The following is a 27,968-nucleotide window of genomic DNA, read 5'->3' on the forward strand; positions in this document are numbered from 1 at the left end:
GATTGAAGAGTACTGATGCAACTAGGCTGTCTTAACTTTTTATGTCATTTCAAGATTTTATCAAGAATTTTACTCTCTAATGCACAGCTGATACTTTCAAAGCTGCTTAGGGTTTTTGGAAGCCCAGTTCTGTCCAATCCCCCTCAAGTAGGTCTGAAAATCTCAGCCTACCATAGATAAGCACACACTTATGAAATTCAGACTTAACCAAGTGTGCACTCACAGTAGCCAGTTTTCAATCATAATTTTGGGCCTTCTCCTCCAAATCCTTACTCAGAAGAGTATCTCACATGAATAAGATCTATTCCTGTAAGTAAGGATATGCAGGATTTGTCCCCCCATTAAAATCTAAATCTCTTTTCAGACTTGGTCCTGAATGTATTCCTCAGTGAGTATTAAGTGTCAAGTGCTAAGGCAGTTGCTTTTGAGTTACCTATGTGTGCGGGAAACTTTTTTTCCATTTTTAAAATGAGGAAAAGTGTAGTTATATATGTGTGAAAATGGGGGAGGGGAGGGAGTTGTCACAGAAACTGTTACACGCATTTAATTATAGTGTTTGTTCTCAGCACATACAATAACTAGCTAGCAAATACCATACATAACACATAGAGGATAACCGTAGAATGGTAGATTATGAACTAATGATGATTAAATCATTAATTATTGTTCATTTGGCTGGAACCATAAACATTCAGCCTGCTCTGGGCAAAATTCTCCTCTCACTTCCAAAAGATCAGAAAGTGTAGCACATGAGTAAAATGATATTGGGCCATAGAGTTCCTCAACAACTTTCTATTGCCAATTTCCATTAATGGTTCTTTAAGGAACCTAACGTGAGATAGTTTCAACATTAGTCATCATGGCACTGCAAGAAGGAGGTTAAGTCTGTCCTTTCTTTCCTCATCTCATTGCTCCTTATCGTAGCCCTTTGAGCCACATTTGTTCCATGGTTCTAAATGGTTTTCATTTGCTAAATTATATTACAACTATTTGCGTACTTGCCTTAGGCTTTGTCTACACTAGCACTTTTGTTGGCAAAACTTTTGCCAGTCAGAGGAGTGAAAAAAACACACTCCTGACCGACATAAGTTTCACCGACAAAAGCGCTGGTGTGGACAGTGCTATGTCGGTGGGAGAGTGCCTCCCGCTGACATAGCTACCACTGCTCACTGGGGGTGGTTTAATTATGCCGGCAAGAGAGCTCTCTCCCATCGGCATAGAGCGGCTACACAGAAGACATTATAACAGCACAGCTGCAGTGGTACAGCTGTGCCACTGTAAGGTCCGTAGTGTAGACATAGCCTTACTCTGTATCTTCACCATCTCCCTGCAAGTAGAATTTCACCATTTCTCTCCACTAGGAATTTCACTAACATATCTCTGGTGGTGAGAACTCTTTGTACGCAATTGGGACAGTATATCTGATACATGATCATAGACCAGCTGTTTCATTCCACGCACAATGTGTCAAACTGGCTGATAGCTGCCGTCTTATTTTTATTAGGTGGGTGTACTAACTCCTCAGTGTGTCTTGTGAGAGTCTGTGTTGGCCAGGGGATTTATTCTTTGTTTTATGTGTTGTTTTAGTTCCACCAAACATTATGGGAGAAGAACAGAATGTCTCTGTGCTCATCAGCCAAGCAGTGGAGCTGCGCTGCCAGAGCAATGCCATTCCCCCACCCAGGCTGACTTGGCTCAAAGATGGCCGACCTTTGTTAAAGAAACCAGGCCTCAGCATCTCTGAAGATGGAAGTGTATTGAAGGTAAAGTTCACTTGTGAGACTCCTGTAGTGCTTACTTTCTCGGCCGCTTATCAATCATGAAGACACTATTCTTTTTCCAGGCTATCAGCAACTTGAGAGGAGATCTTTACAGTATAAGTCCCATTGATACCCATATGAATAATGGATGAGTGCTATGGGGAACACATATTCCTGAGTTTTTAGGATAGTGTATCATCCCTGCTAAATTTATGTTTAAAGTTTTAGATTGACTGGTGTAAAAATAAACAACTTCACCCTAATAACATTTAATACATAATACTCTATACACAAAATAAAAACCTACTCATAATGATAGTCAAAAGGTTTAATTTTATTTCTAGATTGAAGAAGCTCAGGTTCAAGACACTGGATGTTACACTTGTGAAGCCACAAATGTTGCTGGGAAAACAGAAAAGAACTATAATGTCAATGTTTGGGGTAAGTCTATAATACTATATCAAGCCTGGGGACAAAACTCTGGTAAAGCTGTGAAGCATAATGCTGGAGCACACTGTGTATTTCATATGTAGTTCATTTCTGAGGTTGATCCTATGCTGCCTATAAAATAAGCCATGCTTAGTGTTTCACAAGGAGCTTAGAAATTGACATGGGACTACCCAAATGTTACCTTCAGGCAGACCTAAAATGTATACCTATGCATTATGATACATGGAGTAAAGAAAGCAAAAGAACAATTTTGCCCACATAAAAATATTAGACCATATTTTCAGTACGACTTCAATTTGGCTTCTAAATTAATGTAATCAAAATTTTAGACACCTCATAATCTCAGATTTGCACGCACAAACAATATTTACATATCCGCTTTGGGTAGTTAGATATATAACTAACCAATTTGTTTACACCAATGTCTTTTGGATTAAACCCACATAATTTCCAAGTTTTTGGGGTGTGCAATTTTGGAGGCTGAGAATCCAAATTACTCTCTCATAGTTATATTTACTCTGCACAGTTTAACAGTTGTAAATAATAACAATAGCTGTAGTAAAAAAAGGTTAATGCTAATAGACAGATATGAATCAGAAATCACACATGATGCAGATATGTGAGGAGGTGCTATTTTAGCATAGTCATTTTCTGACCATAAATGTATCTTCAAAAATAATAATCAGTTTATTCTGTCATCAGCCATAAACAATTAGCTGACTGAAATTTTCTGATATCAGTCAATATGTGATTAGTATGACTGATTACTACTTTTTAGTATAGAAAACAACATTCTTTTATATAAAACAATGTCATTTTCTGTACTAAAAAGTAGTAATATAAAACAATGTTTTATATACTAAATATATGTTTTATATTTATAAAAAGTAGTATATAAAGCAATGTCAAGTTTGGTTGATGGTGCCCTACCAAGTAAGTGAGACCTGAATGGAATCCTAAACCATGTGACTTTAATGGGATAAATAACTTGGCTTAGAGCCAATTAGACTGCTGATTTTGTTTTATTATAAAGGTATGAAAACTTTCCTGTTTAGGTAAAATTCACCTCAGTGCAGGGATCCAGAACAAGGCCCAGGAACCACTTAAGTTCAAATAAGTCCTCAAAATAGAGTGTAAGTGGGACTTAGAAGGGCATATATGCCTTGTGCTGGCTGAATTTCACCCATTATGAACAACAAAAAAAATAACCTTAACAAAACTAAATAATTCCCTTATCCTAGAGATATTTGTATTCAGTGCACATATTTTGAGCCTAATTTTTGGCTTCCTATTAGTGACCAGCAAAGTTAGGTGCAATTACTTGTTCCCTCTTAAATGAAGTCATCAAAACAGAGGCCAGGTTTTTTCAATCTGGCTCTGGATATGTATAATGCATGATACTCTAGTAAAATATTATATTTTCCTGAGCCTTCAAAAATCAGAATTTATTTGAAAAACAGGTGATATAAAATCTTAATTTAGACTGGCATTTATATGGTGGTTGGGGGCTGTGTTACAATGTGGATGATGCCTATGATGTACCTAGTCTGTGAATAGATAGAAAACTTCTGTCTCCACACACTTTTCACCAGCAACACATCCACTCTCTGCATCTCCCACCTTATGTCCATCCCCAGTTTCACAGCAGACTCTCACTGTTGCAAAAGATTCTTCTGTGGCTTCAGCGGAGGGAGCTGGATTTGCTCCTTTTGTGCACAGAGAGCATTTTAATACCATTTTGAAGGAAGAGATAATTTTGTGTTAGTTAGCAGCATTGACTGGAAAAACTTAATGGAAACCAAAAGTTGCCTGTAAAAGCCATCTGTGGTTAACTGTTTAGAATGAAATCCTTTGTTTACACACTAGGAGCAGAAATGATACTTGCCATATTTTTGAGTGGTAAATACAGGAAATGTGTCCATCTGACTATGTTCTGAGTTCTAGTCAGATCCCCAGAGCTAACTCGAATTGCAGAAACTGTCAGAACACAGCCTATGTACTAAAGATAATATTTGGCTCTTTGGAGACTGTCATAAGCTTAATGGTTTGAAGCAGAACAAATGAAACCAAAGCTTGAAACCAGTATAATACAGTATAAAGCTTTACAGTCGCCAGTGTTGAAATTCATGCATCTGTTTCTGCTCTATAAAAAATTAAGAGAATCAGAGGGCTAAAGTGTCAGACCGAAATGCTTTCCTATTTTCATGTGGCAGAAATGTGTTGGATAAGCCATTCACTAGTGAGATTCCCTTCTCCCACTTCAGCCTGAGATATCCACTGCTTCTCCTGGTCAATTTTCAAGGATTTACTATTGTATGTTAAGGAAAGTTGCCTCCCCAGCTCCAAGCAGGCCATTATCTCTTCTGTGGGACCTGACCCAAAGTATTAAAAACTGTTGAAGATCAGAGTGAAAATGGATTGGCCCTTCTTTTCTGTGCTTCCTTTCCTGTTGCATAATAACTGAACAGAGGGGACACTCAATATTAGACCCAGCAAAAGGAAATATTTCTTTGTGAAGCATGCAGACAATCAAAGATTTTGTGGCCACAGGAAGTAAACAAGATTGTGGCTGTAGTTGAATTTTAAAAGGGGCTGAGTAGCTTGCAGACTTACAGTATCAAAAGGTACATAAGCTAAGATAATGAGTTGGGCAATCATTCAGGGTCAGTTTCTGCCTGGCAGGTCTGTAGTGTAGGTAAAGGCATAGGAGCCTCCTCTTATGGTGCAACCTGCATAAAAGCCAGTCAGAATTGCAGCGTATGTGCTCAGCAGAGGACAGGAATTGCTCTGATTCTCCTGGAGGAGGGAGCCAGTCACGCAGAGGGAGTATGCTGTACCTCACAGAGGGGTATTCCTCCAGGACAGTGGATGCAGTACCTGTGTCCTGCTCAGTGCACAATGGGATTCCATTTGCTTTTACCAGGTCTGATATTGGCCCAGTGTTAGCAGGTCTCATTCTGATTCAAACTGAGTGCATTTTTTGGTATTTGTTTTCAGTGCCACCGAGTATTTATGGTTCAGATGAACTCTCCCAGTTGGCAGTAATTGAAGGAAGTCTTATCAGTTTGGTATGTGAATCCAGTGGTATTCCACCACCAAGCCTTACCTGGAAAAAGAACAGTGAGTTACCATTGTCAATAATTACAAACTGTTAATTTTCTTCTTGCAGTTTTCGCCATTTTCCCCCTCAGACACTTTGGGAGGAATTTTCATAGGACCCTAAGGAAATTAAGGTGCTTAAATGCCATTGAAATTCAGTGGGATTTCCTTAGGCTCCTTTTACATTCTCAGCCTCAGCGTGATGACAATAGTATCTAGCTACAATCATTGCCATTTGTGATTTAACGAACTTTCTTTTACCCAGATCAATATTTACAGGGAACTGTAAATCCTTGTGGCTTCAGGGTATAAACTGATCACCAGCATATGTCCTCCTTATGATTTAGTATTGCACAGTTAGGTGCATTTTGAATTTTTCCTCACTACACTTAAGCATTGACCAATTGGAGACAGGATATCAGACAAGATAGAACCATTGAACTGTTCCAATATGGTAATTCCTATGTTCTTAATCAGTCCCAGTGTTTAAGTCTAGACATGCCTTTCCAGCGTGTCTTATCTATTTATCTGTATATTTATGTTCTTTTTAGGGCACTGTTCTTGTGGTATCTGAATGACTGAACCTAACTGAATTTTGTAGGAGTTGTAGGAAAAGAAATGTTTGTTATAAAACACTACATTTACTTAATAGAATTTTCAGACAAGATTCAATTGTGGCAAATCCTTATTATGCTGCATTATCATTTAGTCATTCTGTCATCTTATAGAAGCTAAAAAGGCAAATACAAGTTGTCTTATTACTGTATAGTAAGGACTAAATTTTCACACTCTGGTACCTAAAATTAAATTAAAATATTTCAGCATTCAGAAAAACATTTGAAAGTGGCAGCTTCATCTTCAAAGGTTCTGAGCACCCAGAGCTCATACTTCTCAGCCCCTTCAAAAATCTCCTCCATAAACAAATGTATGTATCTAACAGAGTAGTATGACTGCTCAGAGCTCCAGTATGAACCTGCAGAAAAACCTGAGAGTCTCTGGATTAAGTTTAGAAGTGTGAGCAACAAGGGTGATGTCGTGGTGGGAGTCTGCTATAGACCACTAGACCAGGGGGATTAGGTGGACGAGGCTTTCTTCCGGCAACTAACGGAAGTTACTAGATGGCAGGCCCTAGTTCTCATGGGAGATTTCAATCACCCTGATATCTGCTGGGAGAGCAATACAGCAGTGCACAGACAATCCAAGAAGTTTTTGGAAAGTGTAGGGGACAATTTCCTATGAACTAACTAGGAGCAGAGCTCTTCTTGACCTGCTGCTCACAAACCTGGAAGAATTAGTAGGGGAAGCAAAAGTGGACGGGAACCTGGGAGGCAGTGACCATGAGATCGTCGAGTTCAGGATCCTGACAGAAGGAAGAAAGGAGAACCAGCAGAATACGGACCCTGGACTTCAGAAAAACAGACTTTGACTCTCTCAAGGAACTGATGGGCAGGATTTCCTGAGAGAATAACATGAGGGGGAAAGGAGTCCAAGAGAGCTGGCTGTATTTTAAAGAATCCTTACTGAGGTTGCAGGAACAAACCATCCTGATGTGTAGAAAGAATAGTAAATATGGCAGGTGACCAGCTTGGCTTAACAGTGAAATCCTTGCTGATCTTAAACACAAAAAAGAAGCTTACAAGAAGTGGAAGATTGGACAAATGAGCAGGGAGGAGTATAAAAATATTGCTCAGGCACGCAGGAGTGAAATCAGGAAGGCCAAATCAGGAGTTGCGGCTAGCAAGAGATGTTAAGAGTAACAAGAAGCATTTCTTCTGGTATGTTAGCAACAAGAAGAAAGTCAAGGAAAGGGTGGGCCCCTTCCTGAATGAGGGAGGCAACCTAGTGACAGAGGAAGTGGAAAAAGCTAATGTACTCAATTTTTTTTTTGCCACTGTCTTCACGAACAAGGTCAGCTCCCAGACTACTGCACTGGGCAGCACAGCATGGGGAGGAGGTGACCAGCCCTCTGTGGAGAAAGAAGTGGTTCAGGACTATTTAGAAAAGCTGGACGAGCACAAGTCCATGGGGCCGGATGCGCTGCATCCAAGGGTGCTAAAGGAGTTGGCGGATGTGATTGCAGAGCCATTGGCCATTATCTCTGAAAACTCATGGCGATCGGGGGAGGTCCCGGATGACTGGAAAAAGGCTAATGTAGTGCCCATCTTTAAAAAAGGGAAGGAGGAGGATCCTGGGAACTACAGGCCAGTCAGCCTCACCTCAGTCCCTGGAAAAATCATGGAGCAGGTCATCAAGAAATCAATTCTGAAGCCCTTAGAGGAGAGGAAAGTGATCAGGAACAGTCAGCATGGATTCACCAAGGGCAAGTCATGCCTGACTAATCTAATTGCCTTCTATGATGACATAACAGGCTCTGTGCATGAGGGGAAACCAGTGGACATGTTATTCCTTGATTTTAGCAAAGCTTTTGATACGGTCTCCCACAGTATTCTTGCCAGCAAGTTAAAGAAGTATGGGCTGGATGAATGGACTGTAAGGTGGATAGAAAGCTGGCTAGATCGTTGGGCTCAATGGGTAGTGATCAATGGCTCCATGTCTAGTTGGCAGCTTGTATCAAGCGGAGTGCCCCAAGGGTCAGTCCCAGGGCCGATTTTGTTCAATATCTTCATTAATGATCTGGAGGATGGCATGGATTGCACCCTCAGCAAGTTTAAACTGGGAGAAGTGGTAGATATGCTGGAGGGTAGGGATAGGATACAGAGGGACCTAGAGAAATTAGAGGATTGGGCAAAAAGAAATCTGATGAGGTTCAACAAAGACAAGTGCAGAGTCCTGCACTTAGGACGGAAGAATCCCATGCATTTCTACAGACTAGGGACCGAATGGCTAGGCAGCAGTTCTGCAGAAAAGGACCTAGGGGTTATGGTGCACGAGAAGCTGGATGTGAGTCAACAGTGTGCCCTTGTTGCCAAGAAGGCTAATGGCATTTTGGGCTGTATAAGTAGGGGCATTGCCAGCAGATTGAGGGACGTGATCGTTCCCCTCTATTCAACATTGAGGTTCTATCCGTGGGGGAGGTTTAGGTTGGATATTAGGAAAAACGTTTTCACTGTGAGGGTGGTGAAGCACTGGAATGCGTTACCTAGGGAGGTGGTGGGATCTCCTTTCTTAGAGGTTTTTAAGGTCAGGCTTGATAAAGCCCTGGCTGGGATGAGTTAGTTGAGGATTGGTCCTGCTTTGAGGAGGGCGTTGGACTAGATGATCTCCTGAGGTCCCTTCCAACCCTGATATTCTATGATTCTATGATACTATGAAATGTACGATTTTCAAATGCACAAATCAGAGATAAGCATCCAAAGTTAAGTATCAGGGGGTAGCCATGTTTGTCTGTATCCACAAAAACAACAAGGAGTCCGGGGGTACCTTTAAGGCTAACAGATTTATTTGAGCAGAAGCTTTCGTGAGTAAAAACCTCACTTCTTCAGATGCATGGAGTGAAAGTTACAGATGCAGACATAAATATACTGACACATGAAGAGAAGGGAGTTACCTCGCAAGTGGAGAACCAGTGTTGACAGGGCCAATTCAATCAGCGTCGATGTAGTCCACTCCTAACAATAGATGAGGAGGTGTCAATTCCAAGAGAGGTAAAGCTGCTTCTGTAATGAGCCAGCCACTCCCAGTCCCTATTCAAGCCCAAATTAATGGTGTTAAATTTGCAAATGAATTTTAGTTCTACTGTTTCTCTTTGAAGTCTGTTTCTGAAGTTTTTTTGTTCAAGTATAGCTACTTTCAAATCTGTTATAGAATGTCCAGAAAGACTGAAGTGTTCTCCCACTGGCTTTTGTGTGTTACCATTCCTGATGTCCGATTTGTGTTCATTTATTCTTTTACATAGGGACTGTCTGGTTTGGCCAATATGCATGGCAAAGGGGCATTGCTGGCACATGATCTCATATATAACATTAGTAGACATGCAGGTGAATGAGCCGCTGATGGTGTGGTTGATGCCGTTGGGTCCTCTGATGGTGTCTCTAGAGTAGATATGGGGACAGAGTAGGCAACGAGGTTTGCTACAGGGATTGGTTCCTGGGTTAGTGTTTCTGTGGTGTGGTGTGTAGTTGCTGGTGAGTATTTGCTTCAGGTTGGGGGCTGTCTGTAAGCGAGGACTGGCCTGTCTCATCCAAAGTTAGGCATCCAAGTTTGAAAATTTGGGTCTAAGCAACTTCTTTATTTTTATCAGTTGCAACTCTGGGCTCAGATATTTCTAAAAAGAGCCAGTGAAATTTACTGAACAATCTCTTTACCATTCTCTGTGTTTTTATTTGAAAGAATATCTCTTGCAGGTTCTCCATTGCCGGCTGACCCTACAGGAAGAGTCAGGGTGCTGTCTGGAGGCAGACAGTTGCAGATTGCAATTGCTGAAAAATCTGATGCTGCATCCTATATGTGTCTGGCTTCAAACATAGCTGGAAACACAAAGAAAGAATACAATTTGCAAGTTTATGGTAGGCCATTATGTAATATTCTCTATGTGATTATTGATCTGGAAAAACAATTACATTATGAAACCTTAATTAGTAAAACTGTGTTTAGACTGTAAAGTTTTCAGAGAGTGACTTCCAGATGAAACAACATCAGCACAAGATCATACTTGCTCAACCAGAGTGAGGATTAATTTCTGGAGTCACCTGATAAACCTGCTGGCTACATACAATAAGGATATTGATTCAGATCTCAGCTGAAATAATATGCAGGGTGCCCTGACAGTGAGTCCAGCCACCAGATGGGAAATTCCTGAAATTGGTTGAGTCTGTCTGATATCTAACAGATACAGATGCAAAAGTGATTTTCACTGGAATTCATCCTGAAAATTACTTTCTGCTGTGATAACATTACATATAGGCTGTGTTTATTTAGGAGTATGGTTTGCATGTGGTATAATACAGAAATGAGCTGATACACACTTATTCCAGTTTTTTAGACTGCACATGTTATACAACAAATACGTTATCGGTTATTGTGAATAGCGAAGGACACAATATTGAGACAGCCTAAAAAAGGCAGCTAAGGAAAAATTATGAGAATAACTAAATACTGAAGTTTTTAAAAACCTTGCAGATATAGTACGCCTTTCAGCCTGAAAAATCCTGTAACATTTCAACAAACAGACACATGTTTTGACAAATAGGGAGGAACTGGTTGAGAATTTGAAAGTGGAAGGCAGCTTGGGTGAAAGTAATAATGAAATGGTAGAGTTCATGATTCTAAGGAATGGTAGGAGGGAAAACAGCACCATAAAGGCAATGGATTTCAAGAAGGCAGACTTCAGCAAGGTAGTGTGATACGCGAGGGCCAGGGAGCAGTTGGAGAGTGCTAGAGGGGAAATATATAAGCTCAAGGCTAATTAAGGCATGGTTCCCTGTTGACTAGGGAAGATGGCTGCGGGTTAACTGGAGCACCTGCAGTCAATCAAGGCCCTGTTAGGAACCTAATAAAACCCCCTACTTCAGGCAGACAGTGAGGGAGGAGGAAGGTGAGAGGACTGGAGCTTGGAGGTGTGTTGTGAGATTTGGAAGACCTGAGTACTGAAGTAAGGGAGACCCTGCCCCAGCAGGACAGGGAGACTCCCTTCATACCAGCATCTAAGGACCAAGGGTAACCCCACCTAAGGGGGATGAGGGTAAGAAACCCGCAGGGGTTGAGAGGGGCTGGGACTCAGAGCGAGGAGCAAACCCAGACCCCTCCCCCATTTCCCTCTTCTACTAGTAGCGGGGCCCTCGGCACCCAAAAGCAGGGGCAAGGGGTGGCATCTTAGCTCCCCACCAAAGAAAAGCGCAGGACCCACCAGACTAGCATCAGCCATCTTGTCACAGAAGGTAAGATCCCATGGGAAGTAAGTCTGAGGGGGGAAAACAGTTCAAGAGAGTTGGCAGTTTTTCAAAGAGACATTATTAAGGGCACATGGGCAAACTATCCCTCTGCATATCAAGTGGGGTCCCGCAGGGATCAGTTCTGCATTCAATATCTTTATCAGTGATTTAGAAAATGGCATAGAAAGTAGCCTTATAAAGTTTGACGATGATACCAAGCTGGGAGGGGTTGCAAGTGCTTTGGTGGATAGGATTAACATTCAAAATGATCTGGACAAATGGGATAAATGGTTTGAAGAAAATAGGATGAAATTCAGTAAGGACAAATGACCTCCTGAGGTCTCTTCCAATCCTAATATTCTATGATTCTATGAAAGTACTCCACTGAGGAAAGAATAATCAGTTGCACACATCCAAAATGGGAAATGACTTAGTAGGAAGGAGTACAGCAGAAAGGGATCTGGGGATCATAGTGGATCACAAGCTAAATATGAGTCAACCATGTAATACTGTTGCAAAAAAAGCAAACATCATTCTGTGATGTATTAGCAGGGGTGTTGTAAGCAAGACATGAGAAGTAATTCTTCAGTTCTGTTCCATGTTTGTTACGCCTCAACTGGAGTATTGTGTCCAATTCTGAGTGCCATATTTCAGGAGGATGTGGACAAATTAGAGAAAGTCCAGAGAAGAAGAACAAAAATGATTAAAGGTCTAGAAAACATGACCTATGAGGGAAGATTGAAAAAATTGAGTTTGTTTAGTCTGGAGAAGAGAAGACTGAGAGAGGGCATGATAACAGTTTTCAAGTACATAAAAGGTTGTTACAAGGAGGAGGTTGGTAAAATGTTCTCCTTAACCTCTGAGGATAGGACAAGAAGCAATGGGCTTAAATTGCAGCAAGAATGGTTTAGGCTGGACATTAGGAAAAGCTTCCTAATTGTCATGGTAGTTGTGACAGGGGTCCCAGTGGGGGCCAGCTGTGGTAACTCAGTTAGGGTGAACTGCAAAGAATGTGGCAGCCAAACCCCCAAAAGCTGGTGGATATTCCAATACTTAGATTTACCAAGACTGCATAAAACAGCTTCTTTATTACCTTACTGGTTACTCAGAAGTCCAAACAACACAGTTCCCTTAAAGTGATCCAGCCTCAGGCCTCCATCCAGGTGCCTAAGTCAAATATGGTGATTTCTGAAAATCTTATTTCATCATATAAAAGAAAAGGTTCTACTAATCTCAAAGGATCGGACACATTACCTCCCAGGTTATTGAATAGTCTAGATCTTACCCAAATACATGCTACAGCCAATTCTTATTAACTAAACTAAAATTTATTAAAAAAACAAAAGAGAGAGAGAGAGAATGTTTGAAAGATCAATATACATACAGACATGAGTTCAATTCATTGAGGTTTAGATTCATAGCAGAGATGGTGAGCTTTGTAGCTGCAAAGAGTTCCTTTACAATTCAGTTTGTAGGTTATAGTCCAATGTCCAAATATCATATTCAGGGCATACCAGCATAACTGGGACCTCAGTCTTGCGACTCAGACTTCCCCCGGTGAAGCTTAAGCAGATCTGAGATGACAGAATCAGGACCCAAGGATTACAATTTCATGTCTTCTTTGACAAGTTGGGAGTTCCTCCGGGAACAAAAGGTAATTAGGATGACTTTGAAGGAGGTCCATAACTGGTACTTAGCTATAGAATTAACATAAGGCAGTTTGCTTGTTCCTCCACCATTCACAGATTATTTGCTATACATTTCAAAGAGAGATGAATACAGAGGTAGCTCATGTTTACAATTCATTTAAATGCTAGGATGTTCTTTTGATCTCTGAATTATCAAAATACAGAATAGACAGGGATTGTTGATTACGTTGTCAACCCTACTCCTACATATGTAAATACACAAAAACACAAACATTATCTTCCCACATGTCTTTTGAGGGTTATTTATTTTGCAGGATGTTTAACCCTTTCTGGCCATGCGTCATAGTAGTTAAGCACTGGAATAAATTGCTGAAGGAGGTTGTGGAATCTCCATCATTGGAGATTTTTAAGAGCAGGGTAGACAAATACCTGTCAGGAATGGTTTAGATAATACTTAGTCCTGCCACGAGTGCAGGGGACTGGGCTAGATGACCTTTTGAGGTCCCTTCCAGTCCTATAATTCTATGTTTATAAAGTGGTTTGGGATCCTTACTCACAGGCAGGAATCCACTTCACCTACCACTGAAATGTAGCTCCCTTTAAGTTGAAACCTACCTACAGCAGCTCAACACATCTATTTGGGACTGGAACTTGAATAAGAATGAAGCGGCCACTTGAAACTGCAGGGTGAATATTAAGTCATTAAAATGCAATTAATACTTTAACTGGAATTTAGCCAAAATACTGGGATTAATACTTATATTCTTGTGAAAAAGGCCATTGACCACAAGTGGTAAAGGCATTTTTACATGCTTATGTTTTTTCACATCTTAGCTTCAGTGTCTCCTAACACCAAGCATTATCTGAGTACCGACTCAGAACACAGAGTGCAACCTACTGAATTGCCAGCATCACTTTCTGCAGCACTGAGGTGTTTCTTGGTGGTCTCCCTTTTAAGTATTTCACTCATTCTTATGTGTAAGAATCACTGCACATTCTGAACCTCAGCTTCTCATGCTAAGGTTTTACATTTTGTTTCCTTTTCTTTAATAGTTCGCCCAACTATACTGAACAGTGGGAACCACTCGTCTGAAGTTGTTGTAACCAGAGGGAATAATATTTCACTGGAGTGCAAAGTACAGGGTAACCCACAGCCAGCAATAACCTGGATGAAAGATGGTCATCCCCTTGTCAATGGGAGGGGAGTAGAAATACTGAATGATGGATATCTTCTTCAGCTGAAGAACGCCCATGTGTCTGACACTGGCCGCTACGTGTGTGTTGCTGTGAATGTGGCAGGACTGACTGACAGAAAATATGATTTAAACATTCATGGTGAGTAGGGGAGATGAATGGAGCAGGCAAGGTAGACACAGATATGTTTTCAGGTTTACCCAGGGACAGTAAGGAAACAGTTGTCATATTGATTGAGATGTTTCAGTTGTGCCTATCACATGGCTCTAGGCACATGACATAGGTTAAAGCACAAATGTTATTTTAAAAAACAAAACAAATACAAATCTTCTAACCCCTAAACATAGCCCTCCTAAAATCAAATCAACCCCCATCTCCATCCCAAAGAAAAAGCTGGGAAAATAGGCCTTGTGGAGTATCCTGAAGGTCATCAAATCTGGGCTCAGATGCTCTAAAATGGGGAATGAGTGAGAAACCAAGAAAACCCTGCTGCTAGTCCTCACCTGATAAAACTTGGTGGGTGTTAGCTTGGATGCACTGAAGAATCACAGCTGCTAAGGTATTGCATGACGATAGAGACAGTTTCTCAAGTAGTCAGGATGCAAACCAGTTAGGACTTTACAGGTTAAAACCAAACCTTAAACTTCATCCAGAATTCGGCTGGTAGTCTGTGCAAGTTATGGAGCACAAGTGTGCATGTGCACCCAGCAAGAAGGAACAAGTAATGAGCAGGCACTAGCTGCAATATCTGAATGGTTTAATTTATAGCCCCAGGTAGAGTACATTTCAGTAATCTGACTTCAGTGGCATGGATTACAGTGTGAGTATCTGCATTTAAAAGAAAAGCCATGGTATGTGACTTCAAAAATTACTGTGTCAGGTCTGTGTCCAGTCTGATTCAGAATGGGACTTTATCTACACTCTGGCTATCCTTCCTGTTTCATCAGACACCTAGCTCATGAAAGCTTATGCTCAAATAAATTTGTTAGTCTCTAAGGTGCACAAGTACTCCTTTTCTTTTTGCGGATACAGACTAACACGACTGCTACTCTGAAACAGGTTTAATTTGACTACCAGGTTAGGGTAGCTACTGTATCACTGGAAGAGGATGACTGATTATCATCACTAACGTGGTCTGTTTGACAAGTATTCTGCCACAGATCCCACTGAAACATGAAGGTTTATGAACATCTTGAGATAATGGGAGCCATGCAGCTCATCTCCAATTCTAAAGTCTTCCTATAAAATGAGAAAGGGAAACAGCAACTAGAGAAGAAAGGAAGAGGAAGAGAGAGGGAAAAAGATAGAAATTAAGTTGAAAATGAGGAAAATATGTATAGTTCTGTAATTATTAAAAAAGAGAGGTGACAATTACACTGTGGTTCTTTCCAGTTGGAAGCCTCTGGGGTAGTTCTTTGATGAGCTCATCTCCAATTCTAAAGTCTTCCTATAAGCCATGCAGCTCATCTCCAATTCTAAAGTCTTCCTATGAGCCATGCAGCTCATCTCCAATTCTAAAGTCTTCCTATAACCCATGCAGCTCATCTCCAATTCTAAAGTCTTCCTATGAGCCATGCAGCTCATCTCCAATTCTAAAGTCTTCCTATAAAATGAGAAAGGGAAACAGCAACTAGAGAAGAAAGGAAGAGGAAGAGAGAGAAAAAGATAGAAATTAAGTTGAAAATGAAGAAAATATGTATAGTTCTGTAATTATTAAAAAAGAGAGGTGACAATTACACTGTGGTTCTTTCCAGTTGGAAGCCTCTGGGGTAGTTCTTTTTTTACTTCTAAGATTTCTCTTATTTTATTATTAAACTTGGATGTATCGAAGAGAAAATTGTAAACTTAATCTGCTCACAGACTCAGATCTGTTCCTTAGCCTGAACTTCCTGAGTGGAAATGTGAAATGTGGAACCATGCAAAAAATTGAATTATTCCTCTTCCTAACAATGGAAAACTGAGAAGAGATTTACTGTTGTTATTTAAATCCCTGAAAGGGGGTTACATCATATTTTTGCTTTTTCTATTAGAGAAAGTACAGTATTCTGGCTGTCTGACTCAATTTTGCTTACCAGTTCACTAGCTGTAGAATGGACATAGCAAGCAAAATGTAATATTGTGTACTAACTATGATTCTGAATCCATAAGGGGATTGATAGAATCAGCTCCAAGATATCTTCTTCCTTTTGTGACATGATGTCTGAATAATATGAAGACTGAAAATGTTAAAATGATGGTACTTTGCTACCATGTAACTAGAATAGAAAAATGAAGTTACTCTGCAACTATGCAGTCCCATACTGGTCAGGATGGTTTTAGCTGCAGTGAATTAATTTGTTAGTTTAAAAAATGTGGTGTGTCTTATCCAGAAGTAATCTTAGTTATTTTTATTCAGTTTATCAGGTGTGTTTTTTCCTTTGTGTTGCTTTGTAGTCCCTCCAAGTGTTGTAGGTGACCTGGAAGTGCCTGAAAACATCAGCGCTGTGGAGAAAAATCCTGTCACTCTGATTTGTGAAGCATCTGGAATTCCCCTGCCATCAATAACATGGCTCAAGAATGGACGGCCTGTCCCCTTGAATAGCTCTGTGAGAATTCTGTCAGGTACAGTTGAGAGTCTGATATACTAACAACACAAGCAGAAATAGAAAAGCACTCAGCAAGAGTTCCTATTAAATAAAGACACTCATAGTTTAGGCCAGATTGGCTGCAGCATTTATTAAATAGCCAGTCGAACCAAATCTAAACCAAGCAGAAAGTTCTTACCAGATTTGATTTAGAGCTATGCTAACTTGTGCAGATCTGAGAATCTCAGCGCTGGTGCAGTGCATGGCCTGTAGCTCAGTATCCAATGGTGTGCAAGAGCTAGCATCTACAAGTGAGATCCCACTCTAGGGTTTGGCAACCTGTTGATTGGTCCAACCTGGAAAGGGGCCTATGCATAGGAACATTTATCCCCAGAGCCATTTCAGATGGTAACTGCTTACCTTGTGGATGCTGATAGTTGTGAGGCTCTCAGTGTACATGTGCACCATGAAGTCAGTTCACTTAATCAAGCTTTTACCTCTGGATCATACTTTTTTTTGTTTTTGTTTTTGTTTTTGCGGTTTTTTTGGCAAGGGCTCACTAGCTGAGCATAAAACAGAATGAAAACCCAAATAATAAGAGAACTTTACCTTGAATATATGTGGGTCTGCAGTGACTCTAAATACCAGAACCAGAGGAAAACCTGCCTGTGAGCCCTTGGAGTTAAAGTGGTAAATTCCTTTTTAACCTCAAAACCAATCAGATCTAATCCTGGAGCAAACACAGAACAAGAAACTAAGATGGTTTGATATGACAGAGCACCTTCTGATAAAAGCCAAAAAAGACAGCACTTGGGCACACCATTCCGCAGGTCATCAGCTGGAATGAAATGAAGTACAGGCTTTGGAGTGCCTAACCTATAGTGTGACTGCTGTTTGGTAACTTCATATTTAAAATACATAATTGACTTAGCAGCTCTGAAGCTAACAAAGGGATATATGGACCCAATCGAAAACACTTTGAAGTTGATGAGAGTCTTTGCATAGACTTGAGTTGGCTTTGGCTCAGGCCCTTTCAACAACATTCAAGTACTAAGGGATGACCTGTGCAAGTTTGTTATCTGAGCGTGGCTGGGAGAAGCTGATACAAGTTGGGATGCTTCTCTTAAGTTGGGTTTGCAAAACTGGACTAGAAATCTAATGAGAAGTGATATTCCTGAAGTTTCTAGTTCTTCTGGTTGGGCCAGATGCATTACCCAAAGTCAGCCCCTCTCTTGGGATTTCAGCCCTTCTGTTCTCAAACTTGCCCAGAACTTGGAAGAGGAACATGAATATAGAAAAATAATGGAAAACAAACAAAACCTTGTCAGAGGTTCAAAATAGTTTGTTTAAATCTTGAATCTGGAAATTTGGAGGATATTTTATTTTATCTGAAATAATTTTCCCATCCCTACACTTAACATAAAAGGTTAGTTCTATTTCCAGTTATACGTGCCCTTTCTTATCCACAATATGTATGAAAAGGGTTTGGGTGTTTGGTTATTATGTTACATAAACCTTATTTTTTGATCTGATGTTGGCTTTCTGTTGTGTGGATTATATTGCCATCAGCTCAAACAGCCTCTTTTGAGATCAGTTTTTTCCATTCTGTCCATTGATTGCTTCAATCCACTCCGACGTCACTAACTCCACAGTGCTCAGTCACTGCAGAGTTCAGAGACATGAGCCATGGAAAGTCCTCAAGTTATCCCTGAATGTTGGTGGAGGGGGAAACTAACAACCCCATGCCTTGTTTTCTTGTGAACTTTACATGCTGTTGTGTAATCACTCAGGAAAACTGCACAGAGTGGTGGTGAATTCTGATCTTTTGTTTTTATGGACTTTTGAGTTGGAGTTTGGAGTTTCCATTGTTTTTGCTTGTGAAGATGCTGAGGGAACAATCCCTAAATTAATATCTTAAAATAGTTCACCCTTTAACTCTTCCAAAGGAATAATTCAGTTCTGTAGATCAAAAGCATGCTTTGCATGGCAGGAGATCAAAAACTGATTGAGTGGCCCACACGCTGCTTCCATTCACTCTGAATCCTCTTCTGTTTGTCCATGTTTTTTCTAATATGGTTCCTTTAAAAAACATGGAAAACCCCCCATCACATCACATCTGCATGAAGATAATAGATGTAGGAAATGGAAGAGCTTTTAGTAAGTTTTAGTATAAGTATGAACCGGGAAAACCCTGCCAGTAAAACTGTGCAACTTTTGCTGTGCAAGTGTGGGGAGGACAAGATGTGAGGGAAGACACACAGGTGTTTGCAGGTGTTTGCTCACTACACAGCTCAGAGGGTGATGATGGAGGAGAAGCAATCAACTTAATAAGAAATTATCTTTTGCCTACTAAAATTGTTGCCTACTTTTATGGATAACACCTAAAACTAATATTAAAATTAGAATATATTAAGAACATTTTTTTAATTTTTTTCCTCTTCTTAATTTATGCATTTGATAGCACCTTGTGTTTAGTAAATTTGCTTTCCATGTGTAGCCAACTAGGTGTTCACCAAAGCACTTATATAGGTGATAGTCCCACTGACTCCAATGTGAATAGTCACATAATCAAAGTTAAGCACAGGCCTTTGCTGTATTAGGGTCTGATCCTGCCCCCTGTGATCAATGAGAGTTTTGCAGGAAGCAGAATAGAGCCCAGAGTCAGTTTCTCCTGTTTGAGAGTCTTTTATATAGCATCAGGAGATAATCTATTTTTAAACGTGATTGTAAAATCACAGAAATGGTTTGGATGCATTCAGTGTGGGATTTTTGGCATCCTTTATTTGTTTGGGAGGCTATTTTAATACCTGTATATTCTTGTGCCTTTTCTCTTCAGGGGGCAGGACACTGCGTTTAATGCACACTAAAGTGGAAGATGCTGGTCAATATACCTGTATAGTAACCAATGCTGCAGGAGAAGCGAGGAAACATTTTGGCGTTTCAGTTTTAGGTAAGTATATGATTTTGATGAAAGTAGACAAAAAGTGTCATACTGTATGTTTCACCAGCATATATATTAAAGTTTATACATAGTTCCCCATAGGACTTGTCTAGATGAACAGTTAGGTATAGATATAGATATTTAAGTCAGAAGGGACCATTATGATCATCTAGTCTGACCTCCTGCACAACGCAGGCCACAGAATTTCACCCACCACTCCTGCAAAAAACTTCACACCTATATCTGTGCTATTGAAGTCCTCAAATCGTAGTTTAAAGACTTCAAGGAGCAGAGAATCCTCCAGCAAGTCAATGGTAAATGGGACAAAATACAACATGGTTTTACAAAAGGTAGATCGTGCCAAACCAACCTGATCTCCGTCTTTGAGAAAGTAACAGATTTTTTAGACAAAGAAAACGCAGTGGATCTAATTTACCTAGATTTCAGTAAGGCATTTGATACCGTGCCACATGGGGAATTATTAGTTAAATTGGATAAGATGGGGATCAATAGGAAAATTGAAAGGTGGATAAGGAATTGGTTAAAGGGGAGACTACAACGGGTCCTACTGAAAGGTGAACTGTCAGGCTGGAGGGAGGTTACCAGTGGAGTTCCTCAAGGATCGGTTTTGGGACCTATCTTATTTAATCTTTTTATTACTGACCTTGGCACAAAAAGTGGGAGTGTGCTAATAAAGTTTGCGGATGATACAAAGCTGGGAGGTATTGCCAATTTAGAGAAGGACAGGGATATCCTACAGGAGGATCTGGATGACCTTGTAAACTGGAGTAATAGTAATAGGATGAAATTTAATAGTGAGAAGTGTAAGGTCATGCATTTAGGGATTAATAACAAGAATTTTAGTTATAAGCTTGGGACGCATCAATTAGAAGTAACGGAGGAGGAAAAGGACCTTGGAGTATTGGTTGATCATAGGATGACTATGATCCGCCAATGTGATATGGCCGAGAAAAAAACTAATGAGGTCTTGGGATGCATCAGCAGAGGTATTTCCAGTAGGGATAAGGAGGTTTTAGTACCATTATACAAGGCACTGGTGAGACCTCACCTGGAATACTGTGTGCAGTTCTGGTCTCCCATGTTTGAGAAGGATGAATTCAAACTGGAACAGGTACAGAGAAGGGCTACTAGGATGATCCAAGGAATGGAAAACTTGTCTTATGAAAGGAGACTCAAGGAGCTTGGCTTGTTTAGCCTAACTAAAAGAAGGTTAAGGGGAGATATGATTGCTCTCTATAAATATATCAGAGGGATAAATACTGGAGAGGGAGAGGAATTATTTAAGCTCAGTACCAATGTGGACACAAGAACAAATGGATATAAACTGGCCACCAGGAAATTTAGACTAGAAATTAGACGAAGTTTTCTAACCATCACAGGAGTGAAGTTTTGGAATAGCCTTCCAAGGGAAGCAGTAGGGGCAAAAGACCTATCTGGCTTTAAGATTAAACTCGATAAGTTTATGGAGGAGATGGTATGATGGGATAACATGGTTTTGGTAATTAAATATTCATGGTAAATAGGCCTGTGATGGGATATTAGATGGGGTGGGATCTGAGTTACCCAAGAAAATTAGCGCATAGCAAGCTGGATGTGTATCTACAGTGCACTAGTATGCCATGCACTGTCCATGTAGACCCTCCTACCATGCACTAAAAGTTCCCTAGTGCACTTTGATCTACTCTGCTTTGAAAAAATTCCCTAGTGTGCCACATGGCTAGTGTGCTGTATATTTACACCCCAAGTTGCTGTGCACTAAAAGTTCTTCTAGACAAGCCCTACGAAAAATGAAAGTGCACTTGATAACATGATCTGAAAATCAATTTTAAACAAGTCAGACTTACATGTAAACTGGCCATGGTTTTATTTGAAAATTAATATCATTTAGGCATGACAACATATAATGGAATCACTGATAACTACTTAATTTCAGTTTGTAAAAATTACAGCATTATATGCAGGAAACCATGTGAAACTTAATACTGTGAATCCATCTCATTCAGTGCCAGAACTCAGAGAAACACTCAGGGTACAACCTCATGGGCACTGAACAAAATGTTTCTGCAAAACCCTTGTGAACGGAAACAGCCAAGTTTTATACTACTTTAGATATAAAGGAAATAGAACAAAGAGTGGTTACAGGATAATGGTCTGCCATAACAAAGTTGTAAAGGAAAAGCCGAAGCCTACAATGAAAATAAATGGTGGAGCTGAGCTGAAGGTGGAACCAAAACCTTTATCTGAAAAATCTGTGCTCCACTGAAAACCTTCCATGGCCATGACTTTATTTCTAGAAAGTGATTAAACTATGCATGCAATAATGGCTGAGCCAGCCAGCACAGTTAAACAGTATAATGAACTTTGTAGTACAATTACCCAAAATGCTGTATTATATAATTTTGTCAGTCACAAACTTTTTTTTTTTAAGTTACATTTTCCCCAGGAATGTGCATAAATTTGGGGTGGCATACTATTTCCAGATTAGTAGTCAGTATTATTTTTTCATCAGCAAGTAATTGTCAGGCATCCTGAAACTTCACTGACAATCACACCATTTGGCAGGATAATACTATAAGCTCTTGCTTTTCTGAAGTGCTGAGCAATGTGTGCTCCCATTGATTTCAGCTGGAGTTGTGGGTCTTCAGCCCTTCTGAAAGTCAGACCCTAAATGATAACTATATTCTGTCCATTCACGTTTATTTGATTAGCTCAGGCACATGGAAAAATGTAAAAGCGGGATAAGCAGTAAAAGTAATAGTCATTTCACTGTTTTCATCAAATGGTTCTAACTTTAACAGAAGATGCCAGTGATGGAATTGGGAGCCTCACTACAATAGTCTTCACTTGCCTTGATCAGAAATGCTAAGTGAAACCTATCTTAATTGGGTTACATGGAAATTTGCAGGATGGAAGCCTCTTCTGTTTTCCTTTTTTGTATTTATTTTTGCATTCTAATAATTTATTTGTATTTCAAAGGGCTAGTTATAGGAATTAAGCCATTAGGTACACAGAGTATACACCAAGTTAAACAAGTAAATGCTTTAAACAGAAGGTACCACAAAGATACTAACAGCCCATTCTTATACTGGCAGTCAAGCTGGCATTTGTTTCCATAAATCACTTTGTAGCAGGCAGGCAAGCCAGGTTGTTCAGACACATTGGTGTGGCCTTATTAGTACTATATCTCCAAAAGATTTTTGAGGTAACTATGTCATATTTTTCTGAAAGTCTGGAATAATTTAGTGTTAATAATTTACTGAATGAATTTGGAGACAAGGTTGTGTTGTGTGTGTAATTCTTTTTCTTTTTTTTAATTTATTGTGAGCAGTAATAGTTGGCCCAGCTTTCCTCAAAACAGTTCTGAGCGTGTCTGATTTCATCTGTAATTTTTTCCATGTCTCCCATTTATTGTTTTTGTCTAGTCACATTTTAATGTAGAACTCTCATAAAAGCCTTTTCAGTAGTTTTCATACACTCAGACTGAGAGGGTTTGACCCTAATTTCATCACACTTGGCAAGGATATGCCATATATTAGCCATGTCTGCTTGTCCACTGACCTTACTACCATGGCTGAGTCTGCCAGTAACCATCACCCCACTAAGCACATTGTTCAGAGGACAATTTTTAGCCACTGACAATGAAGTAGTTTCTCCAGCTTTCAGCCCAGGGTTTGAGTTGTTGGCTTGATTTATTTTTGTTCTCCCTCTTTCATTTTAAACTCCTTTACTCCTTATCAGTTGCTTAAGATCTGATCTAATTTTCTCATCAGTTTAAAGTAAATTCTATATCTTGAAATGTTTTTTAAAAATTAACTTTCACTTCCAAATTACTGGTAGGTCACAGTTAAATTGCGTGAAAGCAAAAAATTCTTCACTTTCTGTCTTTCTGGTGTATCTAGCTATCTAGAGCCCAGTCCTGCTGTGACTGGTTCGGTCACAGAGACCCCTCTTCGGGCTGTCACCTGACGCGCTGAAATTACCTTGAGCCAGTTTTCCCTGCCATCGTGGGACTCCAGAACCCTGCCTTGTAGCCTGCTGCAACACAGACCCAAGGTCTGAACCATGCCCCCAAAGCTGCAGGCGTTAACTGAAAACCACTCAGCAGGTTACCTGTTTCCAACACGCAGTTCCCAATAAGATCCAAACCCCAAATTAATCGTTTTACTCTGTTTAAAGCTTATACAGGGTAAACTCATTAATCACTTACTCTGGATTAATTAATAAACAAAAGTGATTTTATTAAGTATAAAAAGTAGGATTTAAGTGGTTCCAAATAAAATCAGAGAGAACAAAGTGAGTTATCAAGCAAAATAAAACAAAACACACAAGTCTAAGCTTAATACGTCAAGAAACTGATTACAAGTAAAATCTCACCCTCGGAGATGTTCCAATAAGCTTCTTTCACAGGCTAGACTCCTTCCTAGTCTGGGCCCAATTCTTTCCCCTGTTATATCCCTTGTTAGTTCCTGCAGACATCTTAGGCAGAAAGCTGGGGTGTTCTGATGACTGCAGCCCTCTTTGTTCTGTTCCACCCCCTTTTATATCTTTGCCACAAGGCGTGAATCTTTTGTCTCTCTGGGTCCACTCCCCCCCCTTCTGAATGGAAAAGTACCAGATTTAAGATGGATTCCAGTATCATGTGACATGGTCACATGTCCTGTGAGACCCCCATCCTCCATTCTTCCTGGGCGGGCCTACACATACACAGGAAGGTTTGAAAGTTAACAGAGCCATTTACAGCCAATTGTCCTAGTCAATGGGAGCCATCAAGCTTCCAAACCACCATTAATGGCCCACACTTTGCATAATTACAATGGGACCTCAGAGTTATACTTCATATTCCTGGTTTCAGACAAGAATGATACATTCTTACAAATGGGATGCACACACTCAGTAGATTATAAGCTTTGTAATGATACCTTACAAGAGACCTTTTGCATATAACATATTCCAGTTACATTATATTCACACTCATAAGCATATTTCCATAAAACATTGTGGATTGCAGTGTCACACCTGCACTATTTGGGGTTACATGTGGGTAGAATTTGGTCCCTAGTTCATCATCTTCTCTTCCTTCCCAGTTATAAAGGTCTCTCTAAATCCCTTGTTATACTTCAGAGAACCTAACCAGTCCTCCTTATAGCCATGTTGCTTTGTCTTCTTCAGCTTCTATGCTATATTACTGCTCTGAGTCCTAACTCCTTTTTCCTTGACCCAAGTACTACAAAATGCCCTTCATTTAAAGAAGCAATTGCTTCTCCAAAACCACAGAGTTAACTGTGTTGCGCTTTTCCCAACAATAAATGAAGCATATCATGCCAATGGGGTGGCTCACAAATGGGAGTAAGAGGTTCACAGCTTGCCTCTGGTCATGTTGGTACACATACTAATGAGCCAGTTTTCATGTGCCTTGTCTATTTATGCAAGTACTGAAAATATGAGGGTTGTTTCCAGGAAATTAGGCTCTAAAGCTGCAGATGAATGAGTGAGTGTGGTTAGCAGTGGTGCAAACATTATTGCCTGATTCTGATTTTGCTTCTGCTGGCATAAACCAGGGGTTGCTCTCCTGAAATTAGCGGGGAGTTAAATCCTCCTCTCACTAACAGTAGTGTATCTTGGCCTGTATTTCTTGTTTATGTGTAATTTGCACAGATGTGTGTTTTCTGTATGCACACAGGTGGTTAGAAATAGAACAGATTTTGGGTCAGACTGCAGGTCGACCTTTGAGCAAGTGCTCAAGTGGTAATAGAGGTCATGAGCAGATTCTCTCCTGTGTTCCCCTGCAGGGCTAGTCACAAATGTACTCCTTGTATTGAGTGTGCAAGGACTGCTCTTCACCAGTACCTCACAAGGACTAGCCAGCTCAAAAGGAGCAAGCGGGGGAGATTGAGGTGGGGGTGCTGGCCAGTGGGGCTGGCTGGTTGTAGAGTGGAACATTTTGTTTCCTGTAAATCCTGCTCGGGTGTTGTAACTTTGCACTGTCACCAATGTGGGCCTGTTCCTAGTAGGTCTGATTCAGCCATTTGTTATTTTTATACGAAAGAAGCGATATGTTCAGACACAGAGACAAATCGGGCAGGACTACGCTTACTATGCTGCATCAGTGCAACTGTGCTGATGTAGCGCTTTAATGAAGATGCTCTAAACCGACGGGTGAGAGCTCTCCAATTGGCGTAATTAATCCACCTTCCCGAGAGGCAGTAGCTAAGTCCATGGGAGAAGCACTCCTGCCAACATAGCACTGTCTACACTGGGGATTGTGTCGGTATAATTACGGCGCTCGGGTATGAATTTTTCGCACACCTGAGTGATATAGTTATACCAATATAGGTCTGTAGTGTGTTATATTTAAATTGGTGTAACTAATAGTGTGCAATATTATGCCTTTTTTCTCCCTAATAGTGCCCCCAGGAATTGTGGGTGAGAATAAACTGGAGGATGTGAAAGTGAAAGAAAAACACAGTGTTACATTAACTTGTGAAGTCATAGGTAAGGCTTTGCAATGTCACAATATGTTTCCTATTCAACTGCTAAACCCACAGCAGCCTGGTGTGTGTGTTAGTTGTCCACATCACAGTTCCCTTCCTGACCACAGTTGTTTGAGTGTATATGTACAAATAGCTGAAAGCCAGAATTTGTCTCTTAGTTTTATCTTGACTGTTCTTTTTTACATGTTTTAATATCACTGTCAATGCAGTGGGTTTTTTAAATGAATGTGTTTTTAGTAAATAACCCTAAGAGAAATATCCTATAAAATTTGAGAGAGACTCTTTCTATAGTTTATTTTTTAAACATCCTGTAGAATTTAACAGAAAAGTATATCCCTTTTATGTGCAAAGTAATGCACATTGTAAAATATAATCCCAACTATACATATAAAATGATGGGGTCTAAATTGGCAGTTACCAGTCAAGAAAGAGATCTTGGAGTCATTGTGGATAGTTCTCTGAAAGCATACACTCAGCGTGCAGCAGCAGTCAAAAAACCTAACACAATGTTGGGAACCATTAGGAAAGGGATAGATAATAAGACAGAAAATATATTACTTCTATATATATCCCTGGTATGCCCACATCTTGAATACTGTGTGCAGATGTGGTCAACCCCCATCTCAAAAAAGATGTACTGGAATTGGAAAAGGTACAGAAAAGGCAACAAAAATGATTAGGGATATGGAGAAGCTTCCATATGAGGAGAGATTAACAAGACTGGGACTTTTTAGCTTAGAAAAGAAACTACTAAGGTGGGATATGATAGAGGACTATAATATCATGACTGAAGTGGAGAAAGTAAATAAGGAAGTGTTATTTACTCGTTCTCATAACATAAGAACAAGGGGGTCACCAAATGAAATTAACAGGAAGTCAGTTTAAAACAAACAAAAGGAAGTATTTTGTCATACAATGCACAGTTAACCTGTGGAACTCTTTGCCAGAGGATGTTGTGAAGGACAAGACTATAACAGGGTTCCAAAAATAACCAAATAAGTCCATCAATGACTAGTAGCCCAGATGGGCAGGGATGGTGTCTCTAGCCTCTGTTGTCAGAAGATGTGAATGGGCAACAGGGGATTGGATCACTTGATGATTACCTCTTCTGTTCATTTTCTCTGAAGCACCTGGCATTGGCCACTGTCAGAACAGGATACTGGCATAGATGGACTATTGGTCTGACCCAGTATGGCTGTTCTTATAAAATTCTAGAGGATGGTTCAAAAACCTATAGGGCTATAGAATATGTATTCTATAGAACTTTCCTAAAAGGGAAATTTTAAGTGGACACATGAAAATGTTCTTTTCTATTGTTCAGTAACTTTTCATATTCTAGAAGCTACAGTAATTAACACTTACAATTAATTGTATTTTTATTAAGGGAATCCTGTACCAAAGATTACATGGGTAAAAGATGGGCAGCCTCTTACCCAGGATGGAGATCACCAGATTCTTTCCAGTGGACGTTTTCTTCAGATCACCAATGCTCAAGTTACTTACACAGGGCGATATACATGTGTTGCATCCAATATAGCTGGTGACAAAAGCAAAAGTTACAGTCTCAATGTACTTGGTAAGTGATTGTGCTGGTTATCTAAAGAAGGTATTCATCTCATTGAAAGGTGGATATTCATGCTGGGGTGGCTCTAACAGTTAATAGCAGCAATGTCTAAGCTACCTGACTAGAGTTAAATACTTACAGCTGTATACTTGCTAAAGTATTTAATATTAATAAGGCACCTATACCTTTAAGAAGAAACAAATTAGGTTGGAAAACAGGGAGTTAGAACAGGAATTAATCTACATATAGATTGAACAAAACAGTGTATTGTCTAGTGTTTTACAGAAGAAATGTGTGACGGACACCATTAAAGGAAATATTGTTTCATAAAAACTCAGACCACCTGTTATTTTATTATGATGGTTATCATGTTACAGACTACAACTAATACAGTAGAGTTTCTT

At 40.0% G+C, this 27,968-nt stretch overlaps 1 protein-coding gene across 2 annotated transcripts in view; it reads left to right on the forward strand.

Moving 5' to 3' along the window:
* HMCN1 (hemicentin 1) overlaps positions 1-27,968 on the forward strand; it is a 327,054-nt gene that overhangs the window by 204,671 nt on the left and 94,415 nt on the right. For both annotated transcript variants that reach the window (XM_073356688.1, XM_073356687.1), the window contains 9 exons: positions 1,588-1,763; positions 2,105-2,201; positions 5,208-5,330; positions 9,614-9,775; positions 13,843-14,124; positions 16,417-16,584; positions 19,384-19,497; positions 25,915-26,001; positions 27,385-27,576. In XM_073356688.1, coding sequence (XP_073212789.1) covers positions 1,588-1,763; positions 2,105-2,201; positions 5,208-5,330; positions 9,614-9,775; positions 13,843-14,124; positions 16,417-16,584; positions 19,384-19,497; positions 25,915-26,001; positions 27,385-27,576 — 1,401 coding nt within the window. The remainder of the gene's footprint in view (positions 1-1,587; positions 1,764-2,104; positions 2,202-5,207; positions 5,331-9,613; positions 9,776-13,842; positions 14,125-16,416; positions 16,585-19,383; positions 19,498-25,914; positions 26,002-27,384; positions 27,577-27,968) is intronic.

Source organism: Lepidochelys kempii, chromosome 8 (genome assembly GCF_965140265.1).
Source record: "Lepidochelys kempii isolate rLepKem1 chromosome 8, rLepKem1.hap2, whole genome shotgun sequence".
NCBI lineage: Eukaryota > Metazoa > Chordata > Testudines > Cheloniidae > Lepidochelys > Lepidochelys kempii.